General features: G+C 45.2%; 1 protein-coding gene across 7 annotated transcripts in view; it reads left to right on the top strand.

Annotated features, from left to right (window-relative positions):
- Positions 1-751: 751 nt before the first annotated feature.
- Positions 752-17,589, top strand: part of ZBTB44 (zinc finger and BTB domain containing 44) — a 398,215-nt gene continuing 381,377 nt past the window's right edge. For 3 of the 7 annotated variants that reach the window (XR_009727733.1, XR_009727734.1, XM_061368606.1), the window contains exons 1-4: positions 752-1,890; positions 6,058-6,142; positions 10,754-10,917; positions 13,316-13,616. Coding sequence is in view for 5 of the 7 variants with exons in the window: in XM_061368606.1 (XP_061224590.1) it covers positions 873-1,890; positions 6,058-6,142; positions 10,754-10,917; positions 13,316-13,616 (1,568 nt within the window). In the remaining 2 variants the exon portion in view is untranslated. Of the gene's footprint in view, positions 1,891-6,057; positions 6,143-10,753; positions 10,918-13,315; positions 13,617-15,404; positions 16,391-17,589 lie in introns of those variants that run through there. The other 4 variants (XM_061368605.1, XM_061368604.1, XM_061368607.1 and 1 more) reach the window with 4 other exon arrangements.

The raw sequence follows: 17,589 nt of genomic DNA, 5'->3' as shown, positions 1-17,589 counted from the left end.
CCTCCAGAAGGCGGTTATGTATTTTTCAGGAGAAAGCAGTTGCCCTCCTTGTCTTATTCATCACATATATCAAATCAATTTGTGTGTATTTGATTTAAACTTCCCTTGGAGGCTTATAATCCAGTGTGTTTTGGAAGGAATGTTCAATAACTTCTCATCCTAGTCCAAAACCAGTTAATAAAAGCAGCTTTAGGCAACCAGTACCTGCACTACAGCAGCAAAGCAGAGCTCCTGGCAACTGTTATTTTATGTTTACCAGCTTGAACTCTGCCCTCAGCAGATTCATGCTGTAGTTTCTCTAAAGCTTTTCTGCTATGAAATACCTTCTCTGGGAGCTTTGCCTGCTCCTGCACGCTTGGAAGTGCACCCAACCCTAATGTCTTTTCCACTTGAAGGAATCATTCAGCAAAATCTGTCAGGTTTAAGAACCATTCCTGGGCCCAGAAAATACAAATAAAGGGGTTTTTACACAGCTGATAGCTTCAGAAAGCCTTTTTTAGTATTTTTTGTTTCCTTAAACTGTGTTTTCAGGGGGCAGCAGCAGAAATATGAAGGATGCTGTTAGTGGGGCGATGGTTAGAGTCGATCTTAAAGGTCTTTCCCAACTTGTTTGATTCTGTGATAAACTGCAAAGCTAAAATGTGTTTTGGAAATGACATGTGTCATTGCATTTCTGTAGAGATATTCCATTGCACAATGTGTGGATCCTAGAAAACGCTGACCTGAGTGGATTTGCCTGGATTTTCTTCATGGATTCCTATCATCATGAAGGCCCTTGTGCTTTCAGAGATGAAAATGACTCCTCTCCTCTTTGTTCCAGGATACCCGTGCTCTCTCGTACGTGGCAAGAGCTCCAGCAGAGCGGTGGAAAGATGGGTGTGAAAACCTTCACTCACAACTCCCCTGCGCACAGCCAGGAGATGCTGGGCAAGCTCAACATGCTCCGCAACGACGGCCACTTCTGCGACATCACCATCCGCGTCCAGGACAAGATCTTCCGCGCTCACAAGGTGGTTTTGGCGGCCTGCAGTGATTTCTTCCGTTCCAAACTCGTTGGCCAAGCAGAAGATGAGAGCAAGAGCGTGTTAGACCTGCACCACGTGACGGTCACTGGATTTATCCCTCTCCTGGAATACGCTTACACAGCAACGCTGTCTATTAACACGGAAAACATCATCGACGTGTTGGCCGCGGCCAGCTACATGCAGATGTTCAGCGTGGCTAGCACGTGCTCCGAGTTCATGAAGTCCAGCATTCTCTGGAATACTCCCAACAGCCAGCAGGAGAAGGTGCTGGATGCAGGGCAGGAGAACAGTGCAAACTGCAATTTCACCTCTCGGGATGGCAGCCTTTCTCCTGTGTCCTCCGAGTGCAGCGTGGTGGAAAGGACCATCCCCGTGTGCCGCGAGTCGCGGAGGAAGCGCAAAAGCTACATCGTGATGTCCCCAGAGAGCCCCATTAAGTGTAACACACAAACAAGTTCCCCCCAAGTGCTGAACCCTTCAACTTCCTACCCGGAGTCCAGAAATCAGCCTGTGGACTCATCCCTAGCTTTCCCCTGGACTTTTCCTTTTGGAATTGATCGAAGACTCCAGTCTGAGAAGGTGAAGCAGGCGGAGAACTCGAGGACTTTGGAAATGCCTGGGCCCTCCGAGGCCAACAGGAGAATTACAGATTATGTGACTTGTGAGAGCACAAAAGCCAGTTCTCCCCTGGTCATTGAGGAAGACGTGCGTGTCAAAGTGGAAAGGTTAAGTGATGAGGAGGTTCATGAGGAAGTATCACAGCCTGTTAGCGCATCCCAGAGCTCCCTAAGCGATCAACAGACAGTCCCAGGAAGTGAACAAGTGCAGGAGGATCTTCTGATCAGCCCACAGTCTTCCTCTATAGGTATGAGCATCTCTGAGGTTGTGTACAAATAGGCATATGTGCACTTAATAACCCTGCTTTGTATTCCTTTTCCTGCTTTACATTTGGGAAACTGCCTGTTTTTTTCCTGGTTTATGGAATGTTACATGTAAACCCTGATGTGGGAATGGGATTTGGAGCTCTAACTTTGCAGAAGACATCTATGAAAGGGAAGCCTGTTGATAGATCTTATTCAGTAGAGATTGAGAACCCCTTCTCACCTCTAGTTGGTCAACTGGGGAAAATGATTCTGGTTTTAATTGTATCAAACTGGGGACTGTAGCAATAGGACAAGGAGTGATGGGTTTAAACTTAAACAGGGGAGATTCAGGTTAGATGTAAGGAAGAAGTTCTTTACTGTAAACTGGGCGCCCAGAGAAGTTGTGGCTGCCCCATCCCTGGCACTGTTCAAGGACAGGGCACGGAGCAAGCTGCTCTAGTGAGAGATATCCCTGCCCCTGGCAGGGGTTTGGAACTGGCTGAGCTTTAAGGTCCCTTCCAACCCAAACCAGGCTGGGATTCTAAAAGGCATGATCTCAACAGAGCTGCCACACCAGATCTGAGAGACGTGGGGGTGTAGCCACAGAGGGATAGAATGGGACATGAAATCTGGTCTAATCATGACAGCGAGAGCCTTTGTAAGAAGATTTGCAGAGTTGAGTGATGGAACACTGTCATCTTAATGCCCCAGACAGGAGCAAAACCACAGTCTTAATACTGAGAATCTTTCCATTTCTGTGGGATTTGGGTCTCGAGTTGCGTCTTCAAATACTGCCAAGTGCTGAGAGAAACCTTTTTTTTTCCATGAAAGACGATTTGAAGCCAGTTTTGGGTTCTTCCAGCTGTGTATTAATAGCTAATACTTCAAGGATACTGTAACAGCCCCTTCCTTTCCTCTGCACTGCATGCATTGAATGGTCTTTAGGAAGTCAGAAGTTTTGCACTATTTCTAGTTTAATTACCCAGATTTGGCCCAAATCAGCTCTTCTGCTTTCAGTTCAGTGGCTTGACCTGTGCTTGGTAGTTTGTGTGCTCTGAGATGTTCAATAAAGCCTGGTTTGTTTGAAGAGGACAAGAATGGCACATATACTAGTGTGCTTCATTTGAATAATGTGTACATGAAAGGCTGCTTCAGTTAGGTACATAAATAAAGGACAACAAAGCACGTCAATACAGCCTATGTTATTATATGTTTAGTGTGGTCAGCATAACACTGGGCCTGCTCTAAAGGAGCTAAATCCATCAGTGTGACTATTGCAGGGTTGCAGTATAGAATCAGTGGTGGTAAACTAGTCACTAAAAAGTAATGCATGTATTTTCTATTCAGGACTTTCTGGTGTTGGGTTTGTTCCTCAGTTTGTATAGCTCACGTGTTGGTATTTTAGATGGAAAATGTTTTATTTGCTGGAGATAAGGCTCTTTCTTTCTGCCAAGCAAACTTAGTATCAGTTTAAATATAACTCCTGAAGTAGGTTGCCAAAATAGTACAGAGATTAAAAACTCTGCTGGGAAGTCTCCAGGAAAAGTGGTCCTTGGTCAAGAATAGGTTTTAACCCCTTAGAGCTGGAACTTTGAAAGGGCCTGAGATGATTCCAGTCGACAAGTGACTCTGCACATCACATCTGAACTCAACAGGCGTCTGTTTTGAGGGCACGTGTTGCTTGGGATAAAGTTTTCCATCTTCTTTTTCCTATTCTGCTCTCCTGAGACCCCACTTGCAGCACTGGGTGCAGTTCTGGTGTCCTCAGCATCAGAAGGACACGGAGCTGTTGGAGCAAGGCCAGAGGAGGCCACAGGGATGAGCAGGGGCTGGAGCAGCTCCCATATGGAGACAAGCTGAGAACATTGGGGCTGTTCAGCCTGGAGAGGCGCTGGCACAGGGTGCCCAGGGAAGCTGTGGCTGCCCCATCCCTGGCAGTGCTCAAGGCCAGGTTGGACACAGGGGCTTGGAGCAACCTGCTCTAGTGGAAGACATCCCTGCCTATGGCCATGGAACTGATGAGCTTTAAGGTCCCTTCCAACACAAACCAGTCTGGGTTCTGTGTTTCTGTGACTGTAGATTTTATACCATCATGATCACATACCTGACCACTTGTATGGCACAGGGCAGAGGATCTTGGCTCTAGTGATGATAATGTTTAAACCTAAATCTGTTATTTGAGCATGTTATTACACCATATTCCCCCTTAGAATGGCAGCAGAGAGAAGTAATGTGTTGGGCCAAAGTCTCCAAAGTACAAATCTGGTTTTGTCTTTGTCTTTGTTTGAATTCATATTTAATGGTCTCTGCATAACACTGTTAACCATCCTCAGCTTAGTTTTTATTCACATTTAGCTACAAAGAGAAAAAAGTCTCTTACTTATTAGCACAGTTCTTATGTACCTAATATATGATGTAGCCAGAAAGCACTTTTTACCTCCCAAAGATGTATTTCCTTATGCAGCAATAGAAGAACAGTAAATGCAGGCAGCAAGATACATTCAAGTACAGCTTTCTCTTCCCTGAACATATTTTCCTCCTATAATAGCATATATTTATCTCAGTGTTTTATGGTGCATTTAGAAAAGCATTCCTGCCTCTCCTTCTGATGGTACAGAAAGCTCTTATTCACAATTTGGGCCATTTCAAGGATTGTTCATTTGCAATTTATTCTGTTTGGAAGCACTTTCTAAGATGGAAGGAGACATGAAGCAAGGCCCTGATAAATAAGGCATTGTGGTTACAACAATAGATATGTCTGAGAAGAGATTTTCCTAACTCATTAACACTGCTTCCATTTGAGAAGGGAAGGCATGAAATTAATCCTAAGAGCAATTTGGTGTGTTTTTCAGTGAAGTATTGCGAGAGCAAGAAGTGTAAAGCAGAATGGGATTGGCTTTTGTAACGTTACAGATTGCATAGGTGCTCAGTTCCCCAGATACAGTTTGTTAGCTCATTCCAGAATTAATGCCCTTTAGAGGGACAGCTCTTTGGGAGTCTGTACCACTTCTCTGGGCACCCTGTGCCAGCGCTCAGCACCCTCACAGGGAAGAGCTTCTGCCTTAGATCTAACCTATCTTCTGTTTCAGTTTGAACCCATCACCCCTTGCCCTATCACTCCAGTCCCTGATGCACAGTCCCTCTCCAGCATCCTTGTAGCCCCCTTCAGACACTGGAAGCTGCTCTGAGGTCTCCACGCAGCTTCTCTTCTCCAGCCTGAACAGCCCCAGTGTTCTCAGCCTGGCTCCATACAGGAGCTGCTCCAGCCCCTGAGCATCCTCATGGCCTCCTCTGGCCGTGCTCCAACAGCTCCATGTCCTTCTGATGCTGAGGACACCAGCACTGCACTCAGTGCTGCAAATGGGCTCTCACCAGAGCAGAGAGGATCACCTCACGCTGCTTTTGATGCAGCCCAGAGGATTCTTTTCCTTTAGGGGTATGATTGCAAGGGTGGGTAGCAGTTCTCAGCATTGTTTTAGCACTGTACTGCCAACTTCCCTCCCTGTTGTGGTGGCATCAGGCCAAACCAGCCTTGCTTGATACACCTAAACAAGGAGGCCCATCTGAGCCACAGCCACTTCAGCTCAATGAGGTAGCTTTGATTTAGTGCTGCATTTACCTTAGGTTCCAAAAACCCACTTGAGCTGCCTTTGCTTGACTGTTGATGCCCTGAGCAAAGCCCTGGAGTGGTTTTGTGTGTGCATTTCTCTTACAAACACATGTTTGGTCTCTTTTGTGTTGCATTTCTAATGTCTCATGGGGCTCTTTCTAAGCATCTTATCAATAAATGAAGGCATTGTCAACAGGTACACGTATGGAAGGTCTGGAACACAGTGTAGTGTAGCAGGATTGAACATTATTGCTCAAGAAGCCTTGAATACTGATGAAATTCCTGCTTTACAGTGCTAGCAGTGGATGTGTTTGGAAAACTGTGGCTCTGTGTAACATAGCTTCTGTTCTAGGTGTGCCAGATACTTTCCCTTTGAGTTGTCCATGTCCTATATAATCCAGTGTGCCTTTGGAACGTGTTGCCTCTGGGTTTCCTAAATGATTTTCCAAGACAATTTTAGTATCTTACACCATTTGGGAAAACAAATGTGCCTTCACCTGCCCCTCTGCCCCTTTTTGAACACTTACTTGCATTGAATCCCCCTTTTTTCTTTGCCTAGGCTCAATAGATGAGGGCGTCACGGAGGGACTACCCACACTCCAAAGTACCTCCGGCACGAACGCTCACGCAGATGATGATGATCGGTATGTACCAGTGTGGTGTGCAAACTGTTCTGCTGTGCTCTAATTACCCTCTCCAGCCTTAATCCCACTATGTTTGGTTGTTCTACATCTACTTCTCGGCGGTGATCAAAGTACAGTCAGATGCTGTAGAAGAATGGAGGTGATGAAAGTCAGGATTTGCTTACTTGTTTTTCATTCCCTGTGAAGGAAGATAGTCATGTTTTCCCTTTATTGATTGATTAAAGCAAAATCTTCACTGTGAAACAAGTGTGGTAGTTGCATGGATGCTAAAGCTGACATAAAGCCTCAAAACCAAGTCCCTGGTCCTGGCTTTCCCAGACTTTGCTATTGCCATCAACCACACAAGAGACAGAACAGCCTTAACTCTTCTCTCCCAAGCTTTCTGCATGTAGCTTCTCACCAAGGTGCTGTGTGTCACTTGGTGTAAATATTTAGCAGTCTTTGGCTGGGCTGGGATGAGTGATTTATAAAGGGAATCCCTTATAAGGGAAGGCTGGCAGAGAAAACCAAACTAAAATGGGTCTGTTTGGTCCGAGATGTAGTTCTCTTACAGCCAATGTACCTGCAAACGTCACACAAGGCTGCACACCACCACTTTGAATGGATTGCTTTGCTTTGGTGGGATGGCCTATAGTTAATTACCCCCTTTCTAAGCAACAAACTAGCTTTAAATAGTGTTTTGTGAGCCAAGTGGGGCTGAGGAAGAAGTGGGAACCTTTGGGAGGCATCAAGTAAACCTCCCTGTTGAGAGAAGTACGAAGAGCTGCATTTTCCTAGCTCATCAGATCTTTCCTGCCATTTGCATCTGAAACCGGTCCCATTGCAGGATTAAATCTGAAAGGAACATAGAGGATTTAATCTATCTGCTAACAAACCACAGTGCAAAACCAATACCCAGCACTTAGGATTTGAATTGACAGCCGGAGCACACGTTGGCATTAGAACTAATCCACATTGTGAAAGCTATAGCTCTAAAGTCAAGTGGAATACGTGTTTTCAGCACTGGATTATTTCAGACATTTCCTAGGAAATTGCAGCGCTTCAGCACAGATCCCAGATACATAAAATCCTTTAAAAACACTGAAAATTCCCACTACAAGTCTCTTCCATGCAGAAGAGGAAAGAATATTTGCCCAGGTTTGAAAATAAAGAACAGAAGCATCAGCAAAACTGGCTGCAATTCGCATATAATTTATACAACAAGATAAGTCATATGGGAATTTTGTAATAAAAAAGTGGGAATTTATGGGAATTTCAGACTCTAGGCCTAATTTTTCCTGTGAAATGATTCATTTTATAGACTCAGCTGAAAGTGCCAAGACCTTCCTTACTCCATTTGAATGCACCTTTAGTTGAAGGGCAGGTTTTACGTTGTTTTATTAATAGAGATTCTCAGAATGTCCCAATCAGTTGTGGGTGGATGATGCACATCCGCATGGAAAACTGGATTTTTTAGTCAGGATGGATTATATTTCTTTTCATAAACCAAAGCAAAAGATGAGGCCATCTAAAGCTGTTCCTCTGTTAACATCCTTAGCACTGTGGAGACAACTGTAAGTATTTAAACACTGAAGATTGCTTCTCTCTTGTGTTAAATGTGCACATTAGGAATGGATCCTCCCCCTGAATCAGTGTTCCATGTAATAACAGGCACACAGCAATCTGTTAAGTATGAAAACTCCTGTTGCCCAGTGAAGGCTGTCTCTGATACTCCACATTTGCACTATAGTGCTCTGTTCTAACGCATCTGTAATTCAGCCTTGCCTGGCTTAACAGTCTGTGTTTCGAAAGGCTGCATTTAAACAGGAGCTCAGTTATGAAAGGTCTCTGTGATCCAATAGAATGAGAACCTCCACTTAGCTCAAATCATTGTTATTTACACCTAGAGAACACTTTTAGGCTCGCTGAGCATTTTGGGACTGCCGTTTGTCAGAGTTCACTTCAATATGTATACAGTCTCATGGTGAAAGGAAGAAAAGCTGGCAAGTGGAATAGCTTAGTGTCAGAGGGAAAACATTTTCAACCTATCTCTTTATCTGGCTCTTACAGAAAAGCTCTGAGAGGAAATGTCAAATGCCACAAGGCTCCCATTTGCAAGTCAGGTAAAATGGAGTATTTATGGGGAAAAAGAAGCAGGGGGGAGAGAAAACATGTTTGTGTTGCAGATGTAGCTCCTTCCTTCTGCTGAGGTCCACAGTTATGTCCCCAGTAACTATCTCAGCCTGCTTGCAGTGTGAGGATGGAGAGAGTCACAGCAGTCATTGGTAGCTGGAGAGCCTCATGATTCCCATTGTAAAAGCTCAGGAAGCTTCTGTGTAGGAGAAGAGCAAACTTCATCCTGCATTTCTTCTAGGGGATTGTCCCTGTAGCTCTTCTGTTTCTTGTGAAGAAGCTGAAGTCATTCTCCTCTGAGCACAGTGTGAATGATACACGTGTGTGTACATCGACGTACATCTATGAGTGGTTCTTAATACCTGGCCAGTCAATCCTTTCTGCCCCCTGCCTTCCACATAGCTGTGAACATTGGGATGGGGAATTCTCCACCCAGCTGAGGGCAAGGAAACCTTTTCCAAAGGGATTTGTCCCTTTGCCAGCCTGCATGAGATTTGGCAAGTGCCAGATGTTGTCCATCTTGGGCCCAAATCGCTTGGGGTGTTTGATCAGCAGGCTCTTATGGCAGCTGGAATTCCATGCCTTAGGGTCTTTTTGCGTCTTTTCTTTCCCTTTTCCTTTCCCATTTCCTTTCCCTTTTACTTTCCCCTTTCCCCTTTCCTTTCCTAAGGCAATTTGGGTAGCAGACTTGTCTGTCAGTCTGTGTTGATGGAGTTGTCATTGGTAAAGTGGGAAGTGTACAGGCATAGCAGCTCCAGAGACACAAGCTGCTGTTTCCACATCTGAGTAGGGTAAAATCTGTCCTTCCTCTAGTGAGCTGCTCCCAGAGAGGAACAGGAGTGCCTCAGACAAACCAGACCCTTCCTTTTAAAACCCCTTCACTTATTAAAGGTGCATTTGGGGAGCCCTCAGTTGGCTTTTGCAGGCACCTAAGTGGCAGTGAGCTGCATTCTGCCAGGCCCAGGATGTGAGCTCTAGCTTCCCTCTTGCAAACATTCCCTTTAGCAAAGATCAACAGTCCTGTCAGCATCTCTCTTCCCCACAGCTCCCTGGACCCTGCTGTGTATAAAAAGAAGTGAAGGACAATAAGATTTCTTCCTTAGAGCAAATATTATTCCAGTTCCAAGTGAGACCAGAGATCCTTCTGGGGTTTACAGGCTGATTGCTGCTAAGCTCCTTTTATCTGCTGTGTATCGAGAGGTACCTGGTGCTCTCTTCCTTTCCAGATACATTTTACAGCTGGAGCTTTTGCTGCAGAGCCCATTCACATGCTCAGAATTCAAATACCAGTTCTCCCAGTGGTATTGACATCTGTTTCCAGACAAACTGAAAGAGGTGATTCTTGTCCTCCTGGCCTGGTCTGTGCCTTTGTGTCTGCTGTGTAGGGAAATATCTTTGTGCAAAGTACACGTTTCATTCCTGTTAGTGGTAAAAGTCCCCAAATTCAGCCTGATCTTGAAACCAACAACCTGGGCTGGAGAGGAAAGGGGTCCAGCAGAAGGATTTGTTTAGTTAAGGGGACTTTCTGACTATATGCAACAGGAGACCCATCCCATTTCAGACCGTAGAGTTTAGTCAAACTAAACTGGAGTTGTTTTGCCTGTGGGATGTTCAGGCTCAGAGCAGTTCCCAGCTCCAGTGACATCTGATCTTCCATCAGGCTGGGAGCAAGCTGAAATGTAGTTCAACCCAAAATAGAGACCTTAATGCTCAGGAAAGGGAAACCCCAGGTAAGTCCAAACTCCTCTTGCTGTTATGTTTGAACCAGATTTGTTTTCACTGCACTGTGCCCTTTAGCGAAGCAAATTCCTTGCCAGAGGACTTGCATTATTCCAGGGTAGTTTTTGCAGCTCGAGGCTATGTAGGAGCAATTAGTCAGTTTGAGCTAAATTCCTTTGAAAGGTAAATTGTTCCTTTCTTGTGTGCTGGTATTAAATGCAGCTATTCTTGAGCTGTTCTCTTAGAGCTGATTGAATCAGACAGGGAGCAAGTATTAATCAATAGATGAATAGTTTCAACTTAGAAATATGTAATCCATTGAACTCAAGGGAAATGAAGCAGAATCGGCTTTAACTTCATCCATACGTATCACTGAAGCTGCAAAATACCCCTTTGCTTCTTCCCAGTCCTGAAACTCCTCCTCAGGGGCTCTTTGCTGATGGGAACTGGTCAAGATGCTTAAGAAAATGCCCCATGCCTGAAGTTCAGCTTGCAGTGGTGCTCAAAGGAGCACAAGTCAGAGGTTATTTCCCTGCCTGTGGCAGGGAGGTTGGGACTGGATGATCTTTAAGGTCCTTTCCAACCCATCCCAGTCTGTGATTCTGTTCTAGGGCTCTCTGGTATACAAAGCTGATGACTAAGAATTCAGATGCAGGTCCAGAGCAGTGTGATGTGCCAGCCTTTTTCTTCTCATCCAACTGTGTTCAAGGCTCACCTTTCCACTGGCTTATTCTTTCTCCCTCTAGCTTGCTTGTAAACGAGTGACTTTTCTCTTTGTAGTTTGGAGAACGTTCAGTATCCCTACCAACTCTACATTGCTCCTTCTACCAGCAGCACAGAGAGACCCAGCCCCAATGGTCCAGACAGACCTTTTCAGTGTCCAACCTGCGGGGTCCGCTTCACTCGCATTCAGAACTTAAAACAACACATGCTTATCCACTCAGGTAAGAAACCTTCCAAGAATTACTACTTTATAGACTCAGTAGAATGGAATAATGCAGTTCTGCTTTAATCCCCTGCCAAGTGCTTGAGGATTTCAGTTTCAGAGAGGTATGTCTCACTGAATGCTTGTTTGGATCCATCAAATCTGATAGTTCTGCTCATGGATGATGAGTGTTTGTGTGTGAAGAAAAGCTGATTGCCTGAAACTCATCAGAACAAGTCATTTCCATGAGAGTATACATGGCTTTTTCATACTCCTAAAGAAATTATATAGACTGAAATTCTTCCTCTTCCATGTTGTAATTGTCTGCTGTGTTCTAGAGGAGACTTGCAACCATAAGAATGCGTTGTCTTATGTCCTTGCATTGAAGAATGTTGTATGCCTTTGGATCTCAGAGGTTATGGAGGGTTTGCAGGGCAACTGATTTGGTTGGATCAGCAATTTAGCCCCTACAGATAGTACGTGTAACAAAAGGGTTGGGTGAATGCCTCCTCGGAGCTTTGATCCCCAAATGGTTGCATTCATACTGATTTCTAATCAAGTATGAACACCTAATGTCTTTGCTCTTGGTGTTTTTCACTTGTCAGCATTATCTGGCAGTAGCATTGAAATTGTAGTGAATGAATGGAACCTGGAAGGGTTATTGCACTGGAGCACTTGGTTTAGCACCTCCTGGTTTGAGCTTGACTCTGACCTGCACACAGATGCTGTAGCATTTTGGGGCAGAGCAAGCACAGTTGTCAAGAGGTGATTTTTTTCACTGTCAGCAATTATTCCTTCAGGCAAAACGACCATCCTGTGTTTAGGCCAGCAATAATAATATGAGTTCAACACTTTAAAACCCCAACTTTGTGTGTGTATCAGCTGTGAAATTATCCCTAGCTGCCTGCTCAAGTCTTAACTGACAGCAGAGACAGACAGCAAAGCATCTTTGGCCAGCCTATCAAGTAGGCAGAGTAGGAGAGATTTGGATGGCTGTTTCAGTGTAATCAGCATGCAAAAGAAACCCTCAAATCTGTTTCATGTTGGCAGTGTTTTCCCATAAGCAGAATGGCTGAAGAGATTTTCCTCCAGGAAATAGATGCCTTTGGATAGCCCAAGAGCATGACGGGGTTTAGCTCCACAAGACAATATCCTGGTGTATTAACTTGTTTTCATGTGCTTAACAAGGAGTTTGAGTGTAACCTTAACTACAGCTTTCTCTGTCTAAAAGCCCCAATTAATAGCTGAGCTCCTGCTTTGAACATAAGGAAAAGCAGAGTGGAATTAACAGCCTGGGCTGATGCACATTCAGGCTTTTGAATGAACCTTTCTCCTTCCTTGACAGCCCTATTATGAATAGAGCTCCAGATTGCAGATTCTTGGCCTCGTGGTTGGATTGCCCCACTTTGTGGAGCTCAGAGTTTTTATTCAGTCTTAACTTTTGGGTGCTACAGCCTTTTTATGTTGTAATACTTGTGTTGGGGGGGTGATTCCACGCTCTCGGCCACTGCCACATGTTGCAGAGCTCTCATGTTTAAGGGGTTTATTACTGTAATAAGTGCCAAATGAACCAGTTTCAGAGGCATGAACCTGAACTGTCCTGGAGAGCTGCGTGTCATGCAGAGCTGCCTGAAAAAGGTTGTCCAGAGAGGTTCCCACGCAACATAAAAGCTGCTCCTTCCCCCTTTTATCACCATTGCTGCTGCATGACAGGGGCATCCTTGTGCACACAGTCCCCCTGGCAGAGCACTTCTCTGAGGCCAAAGGCAGCCAGGAATAAAGCCCATTGCAATTAAGAGCAGGCTGATAATTGCATTGTTGGGAACCAGTCTGGCACAAGAATCTCCTGAGATCAAAGGACTTCAAAGGTGGTTTGAGATGACTGCTGCAGCAGATACTTTTTGGCTGTGGCTGAGGATTTTAAGCATGGTTTAAGCCAGGGAGGCTTTTGTTCGTGTTAAACTGTGGGGGAGAAAAGTGTGTTAGGGACAGGTCACACTGCTCTGAAATGCGTTGGCAGTTGGGTCAGGGGAAGTGGAGCTCTGTTCTATGTGTCCAGGGGAAATTCAGGTTGGATATAAGGAATACTTCCCTATGAGGATGGTGAGGTGTTGGCAGAGAGAAGCTGCCCCATCCCTGGCAGCGTTCAAAGCCGGCTTGGACGGGGCTTGGAGCAAGCTGCTCTAGTGGAAGGTGTCCCTGCCTATGCCCATGGAACTGGATGGAGCTTTAAGGTCCTTTCCAACCCAAACCATTCCATGATTCTCTGGTTCCTGCCATTTTTAAGTGAATTGCTTCCCAGATCAGCGCTTTGCTGTGCGCGGCTGCCCTCTTCCCATCGGGAATCTGGAAGGATGTTGCCCCTGAGCTCTCCTTCCAGGCTGTGACCCAGTGTTTCTTTGCTCTCTCCTCCACAGGCATTAAACCCTTTCAGTGCGACCGCTGTGGGAAAAAGTTCACCCGCGCTTACTCGCTCAAGATGCATCGCCTGAAGCACGAAGGTAAACGCTGTTTCCGGTGCCAGATATGTAGTGCCACTTTCACTTCCTTCGGGGAATATAAACACCACATGCGGGTTTCCCGGCACATTATCCGCAAGCCTCGGATTTACGAGTGCAAAACATGTGGCGCCATGTTCACCAACTCTGGGAATTTAATCGTTCACCTGAGGAGCTTGAACCATGAAGCGTCAGAGCTAGCAAACTACTTCCAGAGCAGGTGAGGTGCACAGCAAAAACCTACCAGGGAAACGTGCTTTTTCTCTTCTTTTCCTAAACCATCTTTTCCTGCTTGCAGGGCAGCCTGCTGTGCCTCTCCTCAGGCTGCCACCCAAAGCATTCTTGAGCCGCTCTCTGTTGTAGCTCCTGTCTTAACAGCGTCTGAGCTGTGGAGGAGGGCACTGAAGGCTGCTTTTGGGGTTACTTCATTTCTCTTTTCAGTAGTATCTCCGGACAGGCTGATGGTGTTCAACCAGAGCGTTACGTGGAGTGCAGTGAATGATTTGCTGCTCAAAACCTGGTCACTTACACAGGGAATAGACTTACGACTGTATTTTAAGCACTTGCTCCATGTGGAAAGGTTGCATGACTCCATGCCTTCTCTCTTTTCATTTTCTAGGTAACCTGTTACTAAATGATTAGACAAACAGGGTCTGAAATAGTGAGGGCCAGTTGTGCATTTCTTGCTTAGCAGGGCACAAAGGACTTGGCCTGACTCACAAATGCACTTCACTGAAGGGTTCTGAGGTTCAGCCAAGCACTGTGTTCCCATCTCCAAATAAATGTTTATAACTGTTGGAATTTGAGATAGGAGAACACAAAAGGGAACTCGGGGAAAGGTGGATTCTGCAGCTATTAAACCTATAGGGAGAGTGCAGCTTGGTGCCAGTCTTGAGCAGAGCAAGACAAATGTAACTGTCACGGCATCGACAGCACCGTCCCTCGTGGGTTCTACACACGATGCTTTTCCCCCTACAAAACACTGCAGCGTTTTGTTCTGTTTGGTTATGTCAGCAGTGATGTAACAGGAGAAAAATGGCAAAACAAAGCAGGAAAGCCAAGCAGTGTTTTTCCAACAGAAGATTGCTTAAAAGTCCAAGTGCTTCGGATCTGGGGCTTTACGCAGTTCTCGTTCTTAGCGCTTGTGCTAAAACTGGAGCCGTGGTTGTGGAAAGCGCTTGATTGTTGTCATCAAATGCAAGTCAGGTTAAAGAACGTGATTTTAGGGCCTGTAGGCCTCCCTTTAGTTTGAGGCTTAGAGCATAGTGAGTTGGGGTTTGAAGCTGCTGTCATTTAAGAACAGGACTGCTTTTAGATGGCTTAGTGCAAGGAGGAACCAAAGCAAACGTGCGTGTATGTAATACATACATACTTGCCTCAAGTGCAGGCTCACATGTCTGGTGCTGACATGTGAAAATACTACTGGGAGTTTGGTAGATTTTCTTTGGGTGCATCCATAGGAAGAGTGTGTTCCAGAAGTGGTGTCCAGAAAGGGCTGGAATGGGAAGGAACTGCGTGTGATGTGAGTCAGGAACACAAAGCACCACTGCAGGTGGCAGAACCCTCCCCTTCTGCTTGTGCACTGTGAGGGGAGTGCTACTGCTCTTATCTCAAAGGCCACATCTTTGCCAGTGCTGAACTCAGTTTTGTTTCTGCTTTGAAAAGCTCAGTGCTCCCTTTTCCCCAAGGAGGTTGTCATTGCCAGGTGATGTTCCAGACATTAGCTTTCCTTCTCAGCAAGGTGATACAACCTAACTAAGAAGAGGTTTGCCGTGTAGGAAATAGGGATGCAAAGTTAGATGCATTGAATACAGTCTGTGTGTGTTTAAATGGGAACCAGGGTATAGTGCTTAGTGAAGTATGTCACTGTGATGATCTCGGGGGCAATGTGAAATGAATATCCTTGTTCTCTGTGCAATGCTTTGTGTAGCTTGTGTGATATAAACTGCTGCCTCTGATGTTTGTGTGAGAAATGACATTTCTCTTCTGTCCTTTGCCCCTCTTCTAGTGACTTCCTAGTACCGGACTACTTAAACCAGGAACAAGAAGAGACCCTCGGGCAGTATGAGCTAGGGGAGCATGGCTTTGAAAGCAACTCTTCTGTCCAAATGCCTGTCATTTCACAGGTGTCATCAACTCAGAATTGTGAAAGCACTTTCCCCTTGGGGTCTCTGGGTGGGTTGGCAGAGAAGGAAGAAGATGTGCCAGAGCAGCCAAAGACTAACGCCACTGCTGAGGCAGCCGCAGGTGACCCTCCGAAACAGGAGCTGTCATCCATTACTATTGAATAAGTCATGGTTTGGTTTCATTTTTGTTCTTTGGAAAGTGCCTGTGTTTGGTCCTGTACATTTTAATTTAATTTTTATTATTTTTTTTTTTAAGAGAAGTGGGGAGATTTTTCCCTTTTTCCTTTGTAAGCTACGCTTTAAACCGAAAACTGCACCAGATGTTACGGTATTTGTCATGACTGAATGCTCACGTCTGTGAAAATGTTTAAGACTGATTGCACAAAAACAAGATCCTGTCAGAACACCATGGAAGCTGTGAGACACCTCTAAAGAAGAACAACCCATTCAGATCACTTTAGCTCTCTCTTCTTCCACAGTTAGAGCAGCTCACTGCGTTTCTCTTGCTGCTGCAGACCCTCTGGTGAGGGGAAAGGAATCAGAGGAAACCTGTTTAAAATGACAAGCATTGGGAAGCATTCCTGAACGGTTTGAACTAGTTCTGAGGGGATGCTTTAATCTCCTGTGTAAAAAATGACACTTCCTAGCTCTGTGCCTACTGTTTTTCAAAGCACTTACTGTAACCCTTCCCTCGGAAGCAGTAAGCCGTTTTGAAACACAGCCACACACATTGTCCCTTTTCCATGTGAAACGAATCCGTTTGGACAAACCCAGTGATGTCCTGCCAGGTATTCCTCCTTCTGGTATCCCAGTCCTCTTAGCAACTGCTTGATCAAACCACATTTACCCATCTAAGGTTAGGCAGGGAAAAAGCCTAATGGTGAGGAATGGATAGAGGCTAGAAAAACACATATCCATGCAAGCCTGACTGTATGGCTCTGTAGAAGGGGAACCACGTGTGGGAATGAAGGTTTTCCCAATAAATTCTTCAAAATCATGGCCAGATTGTCCTCAGGAAGCACATTCCTTCATGAGGAAGTGAAGCTCTGGTCGCTTCCACCTGTACTTTTGACTGATCTAACTAGAGGGAGTTTACAGCTGAGATGAGCTCTCTTGTGCATTATTGCACATCTTCTGTTTATCCATATGCATGTGTGGCTTCTGAGAGGTTTATCAGGCTTGTTTTGGACAAAACAAGCAGTTTATTCTCTTTAGAGGCCAACTTTCTAACCCGACAGGGGGTTGTTTACAAAAAGCCTATAGAGCAATGATGTTCCTGTTCCCAAGCGTTTGAAATCCTTGCCAAGTGGGTTTATTACAGGCCGTGACTCCAGCTCCGCACCCAGCTCAAGTAAGCAATAAATGGACAGATTTGCAGTTCCATTTTTTCCATAGGTAGAGAAAAAAAGGTGCAAATTGAGGCTGGGGGCTTTTCAGAGCAGGGGGGGTTGCTTTGGTGGGGCTCTAGGACTGCTTTGAAAGCAAAATACAAGAGGAGGTTGGTGATTTTCCTTCCTGCTTCTGAAGTGAACTCAGTGTTGGATGCCAAAATGCCTACCATTGTCTAAGTATTCCAAAGGCACGACATACTCCCTTCGTTTTGAATCTTGTGTTCTCTCTGGGTTTGGTTTGCACAGGCATGAGGAGGAAATGAACTCGATGGAGAAAGGTTGCCCCTGACAAAACAGAAGGCACAAAAACCATGTTATATTGCAAGTTAGATCTGTGTTCTGTTAGCTTAGGCAGCTCTGATACTCTGTGGCCCCGAGTTGGTTCTACTAATAGCCAACTTGGGCTAAGGAAGGTTTATTGCCCTTTGGAAAGAGCTTAAAGGGTTTCAGTGACTTCAGCAATTTTCCTCTGCTGTGTTTTAGGTAAAACCCACACATTTTAGTTAAACAGAGCAAAACCAGTTGGGTTTTAAGCCCTTTCCAAGTTACTGGAATGAAGTTTCTGCACCAAAGGGTGTTTTAGGAACATGCTGCAAAGTTCTCTGCTACAATCCAGTTGTGTGTGTCTACCTTTGTAAGTCTTCTTAAAAGGGCTTGAAGGAGAAACTCTCATTTG

The sequence above is a fragment of the Neopsephotus bourkii genome, unplaced genomic scaffold, assembly GCF_033783945.1.
Source record: "Neopsephotus bourkii isolate Nb327-2 ecotype Australia unplaced genomic scaffold, CSIRO-AGI_Nbou_v1 NB_1433, whole genome shotgun sequence".
Lineage (NCBI taxonomy): Eukaryota > Metazoa > Chordata > Aves > Psittaciformes > Psittacidae > Neopsephotus > Neopsephotus bourkii.
The sequence above is the reverse complement of the archived record's forward strand: the minus strand, read 5'-3'. Positions and strand labels throughout refer to the sequence as shown.